Source organism: Galeopterus variegatus, unplaced genomic scaffold, assembly GCF_000696425.1.
Source record: "Galeopterus variegatus unplaced genomic scaffold, G_variegatus-3.0.2 Scaffold442, whole genome shotgun sequence".
Taxonomy (NCBI): Eukaryota; Metazoa; Chordata; class Mammalia; order Dermoptera; family Cynocephalidae; genus Galeopterus; species Galeopterus variegatus.
In genome coordinates, this window is record NW_007726553.1 from 457,724 (window position 1) to 473,439 (window position 15,716).

General features: G+C 48.1%; 1 protein-coding gene across 1 annotated transcript in view; it reads right to left on the minus strand.

The window, feature by feature from the left end:
- GALNT12 (polypeptide N-acetylgalactosaminyltransferase 12) overlaps positions 1 to 15,716 on the minus strand; it is a 48,873-nt gene that overhangs the window by 10,272 nt on the left and 22,885 nt on the right. Inside the window, exons 3-7 of the mRNA XM_008568788.1 lie at positions 13,292 to 13,461; positions 9,915 to 10,104; positions 6,614 to 6,799; positions 3,429 to 3,546; positions 1,955 to 2,131 (exon numbers count right to left, since the gene is read on the minus strand). Coding sequence (XP_008567010.1) covers positions 1,955 to 2,131; positions 3,429 to 3,546; positions 6,614 to 6,799; positions 9,915 to 10,104; positions 13,292 to 13,461 — 841 coding nt within the window. The remainder of the gene's footprint in view (positions 1 to 1,954; positions 2,132 to 3,428; positions 3,547 to 6,613; positions 6,800 to 9,914; positions 10,105 to 13,291; positions 13,462 to 15,716) is intronic.

Consider the following 15,716-nt stretch of genomic DNA (forward strand, 5'->3'; position numbering starts at 1 on the left):
AGGTCTTGCACTGGCTCCTTAAATCTCCCCCTTTCTAAGCTTCAGCTTTCTCATCTACAAAATGAGAATTTTATTACTACCCTGCAAGGCTGCTGTAGGACTTGGAAGGGACTTTCATCAAGTGGCCAGGCAAGAAGTCCCAGAGCAAGACCTTCCTCTATTGCCAATGCAAACTCATTAGTTACACAAATGCAGGATAAGGGGGTGCCCTGTGCTGGGGCAGGCAGAGCCGGCCCTCATGGAGGCAGCATACCACCCTGCGTCTGAAGCCCAGGACCTGCTGGGAAAGAAGGAGCAGGTCCCTTGTCCACAGTGGCCCCTGAGACAGGACAGACAACAAGACCCTGAGATAAGTCGCTTTGAAGAAAGCAAATCTGGGCTGAGAGCCAGCCTCCCACAGGGCCTCCAGGCAGGGGGCTTGGGCTATTTCAGTACAGTGTGTGGCTGGGGCCCACAGGGAGCAAACCAACAGAGCAGGAACCTCGGCGCCCTACAGGGACAACTCTGCCATCACTCAGATGGGCTCAACAGGGCCACTGAAAGTGGGGGGTACACTGGTACCTGTCAGGCCCTGTCTTCAACAGCCATGACATGGCGAGAAAGGGTGGCAGTAGTGGCCTGGGCCACTCTCCAGTTCTGTCTGGAAATAGAAGCAGAACAGACTCCCTGTTTTGTAAGAGTAAGCCTCCAGGGTTTTTGTACAGTTCAAGGGGTCTAAGAAGAGGCCTCTAGAGATAGACTAGAGACTGCTGATGGAGTCTGGCTGGTAAGGCAGCTGCGGCCCTGGGTGATAACTCTAACATAAAGAATTGTGCCTTATGGGCCGGCCTGGTGGCGCACTGGATAAGTGCGCCGCTTGGGAAGCACGGCGGCGCTCCCGCCCGAGGGTTCGTATCCCACATACAGACCGGTTCCCGCTCACTGGCTGAGCGAGGCGCGGGAGCAACGCCGAGGGTTGCAATCCTGTTGCCGGTCCCCGGTCCGGTACGGGGGCAACACTGAGGGTTGCGCTCCGTTGCCGGACATGGAAAAAGACAAAAAAACAAACAAACAAAAAAAAAAGAATTGTGCCTTAACATGCCCCCTGAGCTGTGGACTCACTCCTGCTGGCTACAAAGAAGAAAGCTATAATACATGATGCCTAACTCATGACACTATGGGGTGCAGTCCATCTGATCATTATTCACTGGTTCTATATTTGCAAATTCACCTACTTGCTAAAACATATTTATAACCCACAAATCAGTACTCGTGGTGTTTTCACATTTTCACAGATACTCGTGGACAAAATATCTAAGCCGCCCAACATTCAACATTCCTAGTTATTTCAGCTCTCATACCATAAATAAGTCTTCTTCAGGATCTATCGAGTGCCATGTTTTTCACACTTTTTCTGCTTTGTGTTGTTGATTTCACCAGCCATTCTAAAACGGCCCCCAATCACAGTGCTGAGGTGCTGTCTAGCATCCCTAAACACAAGCAGGTTGTGATGCATCTTACAGGGAAAATAGATGTGTTAGATAAGCTTCCTTCAGAATTGAGTTACAGTTTTGTTGGCCATGAGTTCAATGCCAATGATTCAACAATATATGTTAAATAAGGTGTTTTTACATGGAAACACATATAAAACATGGTTCTATATTGATTGGTTGACAAAACTGTTGTGACCTGAGTCTTGCAAGAACCTAACCCCATATTTCCCCTAGGACAATGGCTTAGTAGTCACTAATTCAGTGTTTGCAGTGGCTTGATAGAACATAAATACTGTGAATAACAAGAACTGACTATATATATCTATTATTATAAATGAAGGAATAAAGTTTTCCTATACTTGAATCATGAGTGTCCCATTTATCCTCTATTTCTGGAACCAGATCTACTATGCTGGAGAAGGCAGAATTAGCTGATTTGTTCAGATGAAGCCAGATGGAGCGCAGGTGGGCTGGGAACTCACCAAGAGGGCACGGGGGTTGCGATGGTAGTAGAGCTCTTTGTATTCATCCATCCACACTTCAGCTGCACGGACACTGTTGGCTAGAGCCTTGTTGCGGGAATAGGGAGCTTGCTTGGGGAAAACGTGGCCAACGTGGGAACACGGGTGTGTTTCCAGAGTCCCACCACACTGCCAGATCTGCACACAGAGCAGAGGAGAGGCCAGGCACACACAGGTCATTGTGAACACTGCCAGATGCTCAGCCTCTACAGGGAGGAGGCCACTCACTTAGCACACCCTGACACAGAATGCAGACAAAGAACAAGAAGGCAACCCCAAGGACAAATAAGCCATTGGGACTGAGACCCCAACATCCATGCACCAAAGCACATGCACTTGACCTTGCTGGCCATCCATTTACTCACTACGTAAAACACAGGCTTGATTACCTGATCTCCTAGCCACAGAAGATAGGAAAGCAGCAAGGAAGAGGACAGGTTTGGAAGGGGGAAAGGAAGAGCTTCTAGAGGCAGGCAGAGCAGCCTGACACCTAGGGAAGAGGCAGAGAGACCATTAAAAGCACACCCAAAACTCAACAAGCAGAGTCACCTGAGGCCACTTCATGCTGGGACACTTTCCCAGGGGTATCACAACCAAGCCTAGCATCTGGTACTTATAATGGAGGGTGTGAGTCCTCAGTGGAAGGCCAAATTCTTGTTTATTAACTCTTTTTATGAGGACGGAACACCATATAAAATATTATTAAAATTCTTAATTTTCTACTGAAAAGCACAAACATTTACATAACGTTTTGATACTTACAATGTAAGATCCTGTTAAATGAAAAATCCACTGAAATGCTAAGAATTTTTCAAAGGGGTTTCCATGAGCCATGGTCAGCCGAATCAGCAGCAGCTGGGCTTATTCAGAAACTAGATTACTCGCCTCACCCTATGTGTATGGAATCTTTCTAGAGACTGTGCCTGTAAATCTGCCTTTTCAACAAGTTTCCCCAACAATTCTGATATGTGTCAAAGTCTGAAATCTCCTGTGCTAAATAAAGAGGCTACTTCATAAAGCTTAAAATAAAACAAAGGCTCCAGAAGATGAGATCAGGAGGCAGGGACCTATGTTTTAGTCCAGTGTCTGCCACCAACTCTTTGACCTTGAGTAAGTCACTTCCCCTCTCCTGGCCTCAGTTCCTCCCTTCTGTAGAATGAGAGAGAAGAACTAGGTTACATGCAAGGCCCTTTCCAGCCTCAAATACATTAAAAGTATATTTCTCTTAAAGTTGACAAGAGAAAGCAAGGATGTTTATGGGTGTTATTATCACTGATAATGATAAACTGCCAACACAGAGGAAAAGTCCACCAGGCTGTCATGGCAAATACCATCATTCCCAGAGAGAGGGGGAGAGAGAGAGAGAGACAGAGAAAGAGAAACAAAGAGAGAAACAGGTTAAGAATGAGTTTAAAGAGAAGACTGGAATACTTACCCTAAAGGAGAATTCGAGGTTTTCTCCTCCCCAAACTTCCATTCCTGTATCATAAGACCCCAGATATTCAAAATATTTCTTACTCACAGCAAACAGCCCACCAGCCATTGTTGGAGACCTAGAAGAGTGTGACATCAAAATTCAATGAAAGCAGCAGGAAGCCACCACAGGTGGCTGAACTACCTTCCACCAAAAGCCCTGCTGTCCATTCATCCGTCTCTAAGCATACCCTGAGTTCATGCTGTGCCCGGCGCTGAGCAGTGCCTGGAGGCACAGACGTACCCACAGTCCGTGCCTTGAGGAAGCTCACGGACATCCCAACAGGCAAGTACTATGTGTGATAAATGTGTTATCTAAGGTCAGCCAGGGCCCTGTGGGAACTTGGAAGAGGGAAGGGGACAGGGAAGGTAGGGCCCAGCTCCCTGGAAGAGGTGGGGTCTGCAGGACAGAGAGGAGCTGGCCAAGAAGAGGAATGGAAGGTGTATTAGTCCATTTCTCCTGTTTATAACAAAATACCCAGAACTGGGTAATTTATAAAGAAAACAAAATTTATTGCTTACAGTTTTAGAGACTGAGAGGTCCACAGTACAGGAAACACATCTGGTGAGGGTCTTGGTGGTGGCGACAGGGACCCAGGGGTCTCACATGGCAGAAAGTGGCAGAGCAGAGAGACTAACCTCTCATGTGCTCTTCTTTTAAAGCCCTCAGAACCACACCCCTGACCACCATTATTAATCCATTCACTATCAAGGTCCTACAATCTAATCACCCCTTCAAGGCCCCACCTTTCAATTACCATAATAGGATTTCCCACCCTCAACAGTTACAGTAGGAATTAAGCTTCTAACATGAACTTTGGGGACACAATTCAGTCAACCCACAGCAGAAGGGTTCCCTGGCATAAGCAAAGGCCTAACGGGGGGCAAAACCCTAGTACCTTGATAAGCACAGAGGCAAGGAGAGGCAACAAGAGGGAGACCATGTTCTCCAGGGGGGATGGCAGGGCAGGGCTGCAGGGGCCTGTAGTCACACTAAAGAGCTATGGCCTCACAGGACAGGCATCACAAATGCCACGTAGAGGCTGGTAAGCAGAAGAGCACAGAAGGCCTCTCAGCATCTGAAAGCTCCCCGAGGGCCAGCTCCTCTCCTGCCTGGGTGGTTCTCCTCCGGGACCCAGACAGCCAGCATTGCCTGCTTCAGCTGCCTTGTTTTCTCCCTACCAGGGTCATCTAGAAACCAGCACTGATTTGAGAAATGGCCCAAGGCTTCCATCCTACCACAGCAGAACACTGTAAGGTCAGCACACCAGGGAGATGCAGAGGCCAAAGAAAAACTTCAGAAATGGGAGAAAATGTAACATGAAGGGCCGTTAACAGTTTAAAATTTTAAGATCCTCCAGCTGCACTTCTGGGCCTTGACAAAGTATTGGCTTTCCCTGAACTCCAAGCTCTGGGCCGGCTGACAAAAGGACGGCAACATGGCCTGTGGAGGGGAAGGTTCTAGACTACAATGCACTCGCACGTGCGTTCATCCTAAACGTCTAGGAAATAGGCAGGGTGGATATGCTTGTACCTATTTCACAAATGAGGAAACTGAGGCTGAGCATGTGGGGGAGGGGCAACAGGAAGGTGCTCCTGTCAATACACACGCTGGATACGACCCTGGGGAACATCCTTCCTACTCTGTGCCTCAGTTTCCAGACCTGTTCTGGCACTGAGCAGGATGCTCTAAAGTACTCCAGAAGCTCAGGAGTCACCCTCGATTCCTCCCTTCCCCAGTTCCCACTCAATTCCTCCTAATTCGTTCACCTCAACATCTCTGGAATCCACCAGTTCCTACCCTCTTTTCCTCCACCATCACCTGTGACCTGAAAGACTGCAAAATCTCCTAATGGTGTCCCTGCCCACAGCCCTGGCCCCTCTAGGCCCCTCACCACACGGCTTCCAGCACAATCTTTAAAGAATGCAACATGTTCAGGCCACTTCCTGCTCAGATCCCTTCAGGGGCTCCGACCTCTCAGGGCAACATGCAAACCCCTTCCCTTGGCCTTCAAGCCCATCTCTTCTGCCTCATCTCTTGACTCTGCCTCCTCCTCGCTCCACTCCAAACAACAGTGGGTCATCTCAAGGTCAGGACTCGGGTGGAAGGACTCAGAAGTCCAACTGCCAAGTGTGGGTGCAGATCTAAACCACCATTCCGGGGTCAATACACCAGCAATAGAGCTGAAGTCCTGACCTCCACCTGCCTGCCTCCTGCATCTGTCTCCCAATTGGTTCTGAAAGTGGGAGGGGAGGAAGAAGCCAGACTGTTCAACACCTCAAGAATGACAGCCGCTGATCCTCCCCCGAGCCCGCTCTACCCAGACCTAGAGCTACCCACTGGCCACAGGCGGCTCCTCCACCCCCAGGTCTACCCAGTTCTTAAGGGGCTTGACAGAGTGTCCTCAAAATGTTCAACACAGAATTACCATATGATGCAGCAATCCCACTCCTAGGTGTGTACCCAAAAGAACTGAGCACAGGGACTCAAACGATGTTCATAGCAGCGTTCTTTACAATAACCCACAGACATGCCAAGTGTTTACCAACAAGTGAATGGATGAACAAAATGTGGTATATGCGTACACTGGAAAATTATTTAGCCATAAAAAGGAATGAAGTCCTGTAGGAATCTTGAAAACATTATGTTAATTGAAAAAAGCCAAATGCAAAAGGACAAATATTGTGTGAATCTACTTACATGAGGTAGCTAAAAGAGGAAAATTCACCGAGACAGAAAGTAGAATAGAGGTTACCAAGGGCTGGGAAGGGGAGAAAGAGGAGTCATTGCATAGGAGACTATACAATGGGTATAGTCTGTGTGTGGGATGATCAAAAAGGCCTAGAAATAAGCAGAGGTGACAGCTGCACAATATTGGGTATGTGCTTGACGTCACTGAATAGTACACTTAAAATGGTTAAAATGGTTAAATTTTATGCTGTGCATATTTTACAATTTAAATAATTAATCAATGAATTAAAATATACCAATATAAAATCCATGTGTGTAGCAAAGGTATTTAATAAAAATAAGCACATACTCTGGGGGAAATAAAGTGGGGGGTGGTAGCCAACAGCTAACTATCTTTCCCAAGGGCCTTCCTTGAAACACTCAAAAACCGGGTACCCTAGAAGCTGACCCCTGACCTGATGACATCGATTGGGGACCGCATCCGCTGCCTCTCCCTCTCGGGGACCATGTGCCACGTGAACACCAGCCTCCAGTCGAAACCGCCGATCTGGGGCTCCCCAGCGTTCCCCAGGTACTCGAAGGTGTTCCAGTCGATCACATCAATCACGGGGCACACCACTGCTGACTCCTCCTCGTGGATCCTGAAAACATCCGAGACATGTGGCCGGGCAGCAGGAAGACCGTTAGGAAATTCGAGAATGAACTCTCCTCATCTTGCCAGCAGGAGGGGAGGAGCACCTGAGAAAGGCCTGCTTCTCTTATTCCAGGTGTCGGCAGCCCTGGCAAGTCACCACCATGGGGGATGCTGTGGTGGAGGGGGCACGGGGGTTAATACAAAAAGTCCCACAGCTTTCATGTTCTCTGATTTTATCTATGGACATTCTGGCCAAACTTGAATCCCTCTATGAAAGTCAAGACGTGAAATTCAAAGGTAACTTTTAAAACAGAAGGTAGATTTTCAATTTCTCAGGACTTAAGAGGTTTAATCACAATGAAACATCTTAATGTCAAGAAATAATTATTTCCCGAAGAACAGAGATGTATCCAGACCAAAGGGTACCAAAGGCTTTGGAGTTAGAATCTAAATTCTAATCCTGCACCTTATTCGCTGTGTGACATTAGCCAAGTCACCTAACCTCTCAGAGCCTGCTGCCTCGCCGCCGCAACACTGGAATAATCACACCTACTCGTAGGGTTAATGTGAGGACTCCCTGAGGGAATGCCTGTAAGATGGCTGGCAGAGAACCTGGAACTATCGCTATTCTTTTCTTTTAATTTTTGTTATTGTGAAATATTACACAGTAAAAATGCTATAATCTCCTGCTGCAGGGATCAGCCTGTGTGTATGTTTCAGCTGTGCCATCTGCAAACATTATTACATGTCCAGACATCCCTCAGCCTGCTCCCAGGCTGTGTTTCTTTGCATTTGCTACCACACCAGAAATAAGACTGGATCACGTGTGAATACTAGATTTCTATGGGTTACATTTGGGGGGCTGTTATTGGAATTTGATTCCTAAAAATCCTAAGAGTCATATCACACAGAACAATGAAACAGAGATCAACCAGACTTGAGCTATAAGTGTCCTTAGAATAACGCCAGAAAGTCAGAGGGGATACTATAAATGCCACACTGAGGTAAGAACTACAATTTTAGGAGAAATGACACTGTTCAGGACAGGTTGTGTGAGACAGAGACTCAAGCCTGTGAGTTGAGGAAGTTGCAGACTGGGTCACCACCAACACCCACTTCCTGGAACAAATTCAGGGCATTATGAAACGGGTAGAAAGCCAGCATCAGACCTGCTGGGCAGGTTCCCAGATGCTGCCTGGCCCCTGTCAAAGACCAGGACCCCAGGAACTTATAACTCCCAATCAAGCTGGTTGTAACCTCAGGTAGTCTAATTTTTACAAGAAGGGGAAGACCAGGGTAGTGCTCTGCCGGTGCAGGAGTAATGACTCTGAATCACGGTCACAGAATGTGCATGCCCCTGGGGATGCCCTTGGCATCGGGGCAGAGCCATTCTTTGTTGTGCAGGGCTGACTGGCACACTGCAGGATGTTAGGCATCCCTGACACACAAAATGCCAGGAGCACTACCAGGTTGACATGCCAACCAAGAACATCTTCCCATATTTCCAAAAGCCCCTGGGGAGAAGGAGTTACTGTTCCTGGCTGGGACCACCTGAGGGACAGACTACAGTCCAATGTGTGTCAATTCTGGTACACACCAAAGTCCCTGGGGGGCTTTGAAATATCCAGAAGCCCAGACCCCACCCCTAGAGACTCACACCCAAACGGTCTGCTGTAGGACCAGATGTTGGTATGTTTAAAAGTTTCTCCAGGTTTTTCTAATAAACAACCAGAATGAAGAATCCCCTCATCTACAGCTATCAAGCAAGGACTTGGTCATGGGGAGAGCTGCCTCGCTGCTCTCCAAAAGGTGGGCTGCGGTGGAATTCCAGCCTGCAGCAGTGCATAAGCTGAAGAGGAAAAACGTCCTCCACCCACAATTTCAAACTGGTCTAGAGGTGGCCCTCTACATGCACAGTGGGAAAGTGGGGGTGACCCACTGGTCCAGGTTCCAGGGGAAGCACTAGACCATCACTTCACTCTAAATAATCTGATAACATCACAGGCCTGAGAAGCCCTGAGTCTTCGCTGCTGGTGAAGCTCTTCAAAGCTGAGGAGGAGAAAGAGGTGGCTACAGTAGCCAGCAGGGACAAGGAGCTGGAAAAGCAGGAAGTAGCAGAGCAGGGGCAGAATGTCTCTCCCAGGAAGGGAGGTGAGTGGGGCCCTGGGCCCCGGATCTTCCAGACAGACGCTGGCAGCCAAAGTGTCGTAGGACGTGGGAAAGCAGTTTCCCAACTGCAGGGTTTTCCTGACCCTCCAGCCCTTTGCCCACCCCACACAGGTGAGACCAAACAGAGACCCTCTCGCCCCTCCCTCTCCCTCCTGGGGGAGCCCCTGACTGTAGTGCAGAATCAGGAGAACGGGTGGAGAGGGGCCAAGGCACAGTGGGGGAGGGAAGCAAGCGGAAAAGAATAGAAGTTGGGACCCACAGACAGTGGCTTCTGGGAGGGGAGGGTGAGGAGGGCTAGAGAAGGAGGCTGTGGCCAGCAGGGGAAATGGCCTTGAAGTTGACAGGGTCACATCATGGCCTCCATAAAAATACACATATTAAAAAGTATACTTTATAGCCCATTGGTTTATAGACAAACATAATCCAGGCTAGATTCATTATAATACATTCACTATTACGATATTCATTTTTTTTCCTTCTGATTTTAAAAGAAATTAACATAAAACTGCTTGCATGGGTCCCTTTGAGTTTCGTGGGCCCTAGGCACTGTGCCCACTGAGTGTAATGGACAAGTCAGCCCTGCTTGAAAGAAATACATTGAAATGTACTTTATCTAGAAGTGTGATTCTATACGATAACAATTTTTTTTTTGACTAATGATACTTTCTAAGTTTTCTACAGTAAACTTGGATAAGAAGTAATAATAAAAGCAAACAGCGATACAGGGCCTTCTCCCTGCCGGCATGTTCTGAGCACTTCCATGCGTATTTTAAATCACTGCATGGCCTCAACAGCCCGATGAAGGAGGCACTGTTAACATGCCCAGTAAAGCACTTGCCCAGGGAGTGTCTGAACCCAGGCGTCCACTGCCTCTCAGGTGACAGTGACGCGGTTGCTCCTATTTCCACACACTGAGGTGTCCCACCCTGCCCCCATAGGGGCGGCTCACAAACCTCTGCAGCAGCGGCTCCAGCCACCCCTCGTGGCACTCACAGTGACAATCCAGGAAGGTCAGCACATCGCCCTTGGCCGCGGAAGCCCCCAGCAGCCGGGCTCGCACCAGGCCCTCCCTCTTGCTCGCACGGATCAGGCGCACCTTGGGCAGGCCCGACAGTTCATTGGCCAAGCGCTCCTTCAGGTGCTCTGGGGAAGCAAGATAGCAGAAAGGTCACCACGACAGCTCTTGGCAAAGCGCCTCATCCCAAGCCAGGTCTTTCCAGGGCCCCCCGTTCCCCAAAGAAGATGAAACAGACACAAGCCTCCTTTGCTTTGCCATGTGGAACATTCTCGCCTCACCAAGAACAAGGGCTGGAAGTGTCCTGAAGGCCGGGGGAGGCTTGGGGGTGGGGGGAGTTCCAGAACCACCATCTGCTCCCATCAAAACACAAGCATATTGAATTTTACATGTTAAATGGGTAAACTGTATGGTATGTGACTATATCTCAATAAAGATGTTAGCAAAAAGGTACTTTATAGCTTAACTCGTGAACATTTAAAAATAAAAAAACACACAAACCATCCAACCACAATGTTTATAAAAACAGCAATTATGTTAATAGAAATTTTCTCAGGAGCACTTTAGAGTTTATATAATGGTGTGATAATAATAATGGCAGCTAACATTAAAGAGTGCTAAGTACTGTCTAAGTGATTTACAGATAACCCATCTGATCCCCATAACAATCCTATGAGGTAAGTACTAGTATTATTCCCATTTCATAGATGAGGACATTGAAGCCAGAAAGGTCAAGTAGTTTGCCCAAGATCACAGAGCAAGTAAGCCGAGGAGCCACGATTTGAACCCAGGAAATCTGGTTCCAGACTCCACAGGCTTAACTCTGCCTTCCAGAGCTTTCTGCAATTTCTCATCCTTATTAAACAAATCAAAAACTTGTCAGGAGGACGTGCTTATCCCATTTTGCATAAAAGGAAATGACTTGAAAGGATGTGCCCACGGTTAGCGCTGGCCCCCAGGTCTCCCCACACCACAGACTAGACTCTGGGACTGGAGGCCGATTCGCACCCCTCGATGGATCAGGTGGAGGCAAAATAAAAATGAGAGAATTTCCCTCCATCAATATGAGGATTTTGGCTCAAAATCCTCAACATCAGTGAAGGGGAAAATTTTGTAAAATGCTCTAAGTTGCTTCATAGTTTATGAAAACGTTTCTCTAAATATCTTTGACACGTTAAAAAAACATTGGTTGAGTTTTTTTAAAAGTCCTAAATATAACTTCAAATAAACTGATGGCAGGAAGAAGGGAGATGACTTTGCAAGCAATGCTAACTAGCTGCAGTGCCCAGTGAGCACGTGTGAAAAGGCACATGCAGTCTCCCCGCACTCATGACGGATTTTGTCAGTGGTAATTCTATGTCTGCCTGAACCGTCATCCTGCACCTGGGAGGGCCTGACACCCCTTCATCAAGCTCATACTGACACTGCAGAAAGAGCCGGGTGGCAGCAGGAGAGACCTTCAAAATCACCTGTGGATTAAATGGCATCTCGCCTACTTTTACAAGTTACGGCAATGGTATGGGAGGAAGACTTGGCCCACATCACCTTACATTTATGAGAAAACTGAGCTGTGTTGGAAGGTCATACTGTATTCCTGCCTGCTGAGGAGCTACTTAATCCCATTAAGATAAAATTAATTATCTGATATTTCCTTTAGATTAATGTATGTGTGAGAAGATGGCATTTTTCTTTCACTTGACAATTTTGAAAATATTTCATAAAAATAGAAGTTATTTAACAAGGGCTAACTATATGCCAGGCACAAATGCAGCTCATCACCCACCTTACCTCAGTTAATCTCAGTTAATCCTCACAACGACTCTCCCAGGTAGGGACTATTATTATTCCCACTGCGTAGGGGCTGAGGGCAAGGTTGAAGCCGGCTCACAGTTGTATAGTTGTGGGGTGTTGGAGAGGGATTCAAGCCCGTGCAGTGTGACCCAGAACCAGTGTCTACACAGACAGGGAAATGTAGATGTGCACCTACTATGCACTGGCTGCTACACGAGGCTGTGTTCTGTACATGATCTCACTTACTCCTCACAAATGAGAAACTGAGGCTCAGACAAGAGACTTGCCCAGGGTGCCATGACAGGATCATGGCAAAGCTGACTTCTGACCCCAGAACTCAGAGCCTACCAGGCTATACTCAGCACCATACCCCAGCTGGCTGCTGTGCTGTCACAAGACTGCTGTCTGTCCCTAAACCCCACTCTCCCCGTGATTTCCAGCTGAGCACATGGGCACCCAGGATGAGGCTCCATCGCCCAGTACCCCTTGCTCAGTGGGATGTGACATGACTTCCAGGTAGTGCCCTTTAAGAGAAAAGGTGAAGCTACCCCCCTGGATGACCAGAGGAAGCAGGAGATGAAAAACCAGCCCGGACTTCACAGACCAAGGCAGTACAGCTTCCTAGAGAAGCCAAAACACGGGCCAAGGAGTGAGGCCCCTAATGCCACTGAGCCGCCACAGTAGCCTCGACTATCATGCCAGATCTGTGACGTGAGAGAGCTCTATTTCAACCTTGTGTGAATCACTGTTATTTTGAGTCTTTGCGCAAACAGCCCAACACACACACCAGTTAGGACCTACATATGTCAGCTCCAAAGTGAGGCAGGCTAGGCATTGTGCCCGCAAGAGCAGATGCCCAACAAGCAGGAGCTGTCAACCTCACGGCTGGCCCAGGGATGGTAATTTGGCTTGAAATGGGCTCCAGGAGCTAAGCCCCCAGGTCTACCTGTTGTCACATCCTTGACATTTCCCCTCAGTGACGCTTAGCTGCCCTTACTTCAGCTAGTCACCAGAGATTCACTGGCTGGGGCTAGGCCATCACCACCGCTAGTCCCAGTCCAGCCGAGGTTCTGGCCCAGCGTGGGCAGCACAGAAGCCCCTCCATCCTCGCTCGCCCACCCCCAACATCAGCCATTCCCCACACAGCAGTCCAACCAAGCTCCTCAGACTGACTCGGGCCTCCCTGCCCTGCTAAAGTCCTGGAAGACTCCAGTCAGGCTCGCATCTAAGCCTCAACCCCTTATAGTGGCCTCCCAGGCCCACCTGATCTGGCCCTGCCCACCCTACAACCTCACCTCCCATATCACCTCACTACTAAACAATGGTCAGTCCCAGGGAATGCCCCGCTCATGCCAGCTTCTGCACTTGCTGTTCCTGGGCCTGAGCTGCTCTCCCTGAGATCTTCACTGGGCACAGGGGGACACAGGAAGACCATCCTCAGTGCGCCCGTTCTACCCTTCCTATGTCACACTCTCACTGCCACGGAAAGATAGGCTCTTCCAAGAGCCCGTGTTGGGGGCTTACCTCTATCACTGTAGTCATCAACAAGGATGACTTCTTCTAGCAGGATGTCTGGGGATGTCTCAAGTACACTGTAAACTGTCCGAAGGAGAGTAGACCAGGCTTCATTATAAAATGCTATGACAACAGATGTCCTGGGCAAATTCTCATAATCATATTTCTTCTCTTTGCATCTGCAAATACAACACAACTTCAGGAATTGAGAACCCAACCCAGGTCAGTGCTGGGGACAGAGCAATGAAGGGGACATAGGTTGTGGTCTCGAAACCTCCCCTGGGGAATGGGAATTAATCTGCTGGAGGATTTTCCAGGGGCCCTGTTTGCCACTAGAAGCCCAGCAGATTCTAAGAAAGGTTCTAATAGTGTCATCCAAACACCTTTTGCTGTAGAATATGGTTTTTAAGCTTTAAAGCAATTTTCGAGTTCAAGCAACTTACAAACAAGGCCGAATCAGAGAGGGAGGCTGTCACTTCTGTCTCCCCAAGAGCTCTATCTGCTGCTCCATTCCAATCCCACTGCCAGACCTTGCTGAGACTGTTCCCTCTGCCTGGAGTGCCCTCTCCTCCCTTCTCTGTGTGGCACACACCCAATCCTCTTTCAAGAGCAGCTCAGCCCTGTTCTCCTCTGGGAACCCCCAGGCTCCCTCAGCACCTGGCCCACCTCCACCTTAGCACGTGCCACTCACAGTATTCAGGTTACTCATGCCCTGCTGAGTCTCTCCCTACCTTCTCCTGGCACCCAGGAGTGTCTGTGCCTAACAAAGGTGGTGTGCTGAATGCCTGCACTAGTGTCATGGCTAGAATAATTGAACATTCCAGAAAGGACTCTGTGGGGACACTGATCACATCTCCAATGTCCATGTGCCCTGCTCCGTTATGTGGCAGCTGTGTGATAGTGGTGGTGGTGGTGGGGCTTCCTACCAACAGACAGTACACTTTCCAGCCACGAGAATGAGCCATCTTGGAAGCAGAACCTCCAGCCCCAATTGAGCCTTCAGATGATGAAAGCCCCAGGCAACATTGTGGCCGTCATCTCAAGAGACAATTCAAGTCAAAACCACCCAACTGAGCTGCTCCTACATTCCTGGCCCACCAAAACTGTGAGATAATAAATGTTTACTGTTATTTCAAGCCACTAAGTTTTGTGGTAATTCATATCACAAAATAAATCACAAGAAAACTATGTGATAGACCCAACTGACAGACATTTTATAAACCAATGGGCCTATTCTCTTCAAAAATGTCAATGTCAGGGCCAGCCCAGTGGTGCACTCAGTAGAGTGCGGCACTTGGGAGTGCGGCGGCGCTCCCGAGGGTTCGGATCCCATATAGAGACCGGTCTGCTCACTGGCTGAGTGCGGTGCAGGCGCAACACCGAGGGTTGTGATCCCATTGCCGGCCATGGTACGGGCGCAACACCGAGGGTTGCAATCCTGTTACTGGTCACGAAAAAAGACAAAAAGGAAAAAAAAAATGTCAATGTCATGAGAGACGATGAAAGCTGAGGAACTGTTCCTGACTAAAGGAGACTAAAGAGACATGACAACTAAATGTCACACCTGATTTTCTCTTAGATACTGGATCAGGAAGAAAAATAAGGCTTCTCTAAAAGTTGGAAGAGCTGAAGAAAACCAATATTGTATAAATTTCCTTAATTTGATAACTACATAATGGTATCATGAGATAATGTCCTTGTTCTTGGACAATACATGCTGATGTCACAAAAGGTAAAGGATTGTTATCTTTGTAATGTACTCTCAAATGTGTATATCACAGTAGACATATAGAAAGATAATGATTAGGTAAATGGGGCAAAATAATAAAGGGCAGGTCTAGGTGGAAGATTTATAGGAGTTCATTGTGCTATTCTTGCAAATTTTCACCAGGTTTGAATTAAATGTTTAATACAAAAAGAAGAAAAAAAAATTTTAATGTTGCAAAGGGTATACAAACACCAAGTCAACTGTTACCTATAGAAATGTATTGCAGTCCTAGTTGCCCTTATGAATGCCCTCCCCAATCTCATTCTTTCCCCTTTCTACCAAAACAACCCCCTCTCCATAAAATATATGTTATAGCAAATGGAAAACATATATGTGTGTGTATAAAAATATTAATAAAGGCCGGCCCGGTGGCGCACTGTGCTAGTGCGCCGCTTGGGAAGCGCGGAGGCACTCCCGCCGAGCGTTCGGATCCCACATGCAGACCAGTTCCCGCTCACTGGCTGAGCGAGGCGCGGGGGCAACGCCGAGGGTTGAGATCCCGTTGCCGGTCCCGGTCCGGTACGGGGGCAACACTGAGGGTTGCGATCCGTTGCCTGACACAGAAAAAGGAAAAAAAAAAAATAATAATTCAAAGGCTTAACAAAATGGAGTCACTTCTGTTCAGGCTGTTACAAACTCCCCAGCGCCCAGTGTTCATTCCGTTTC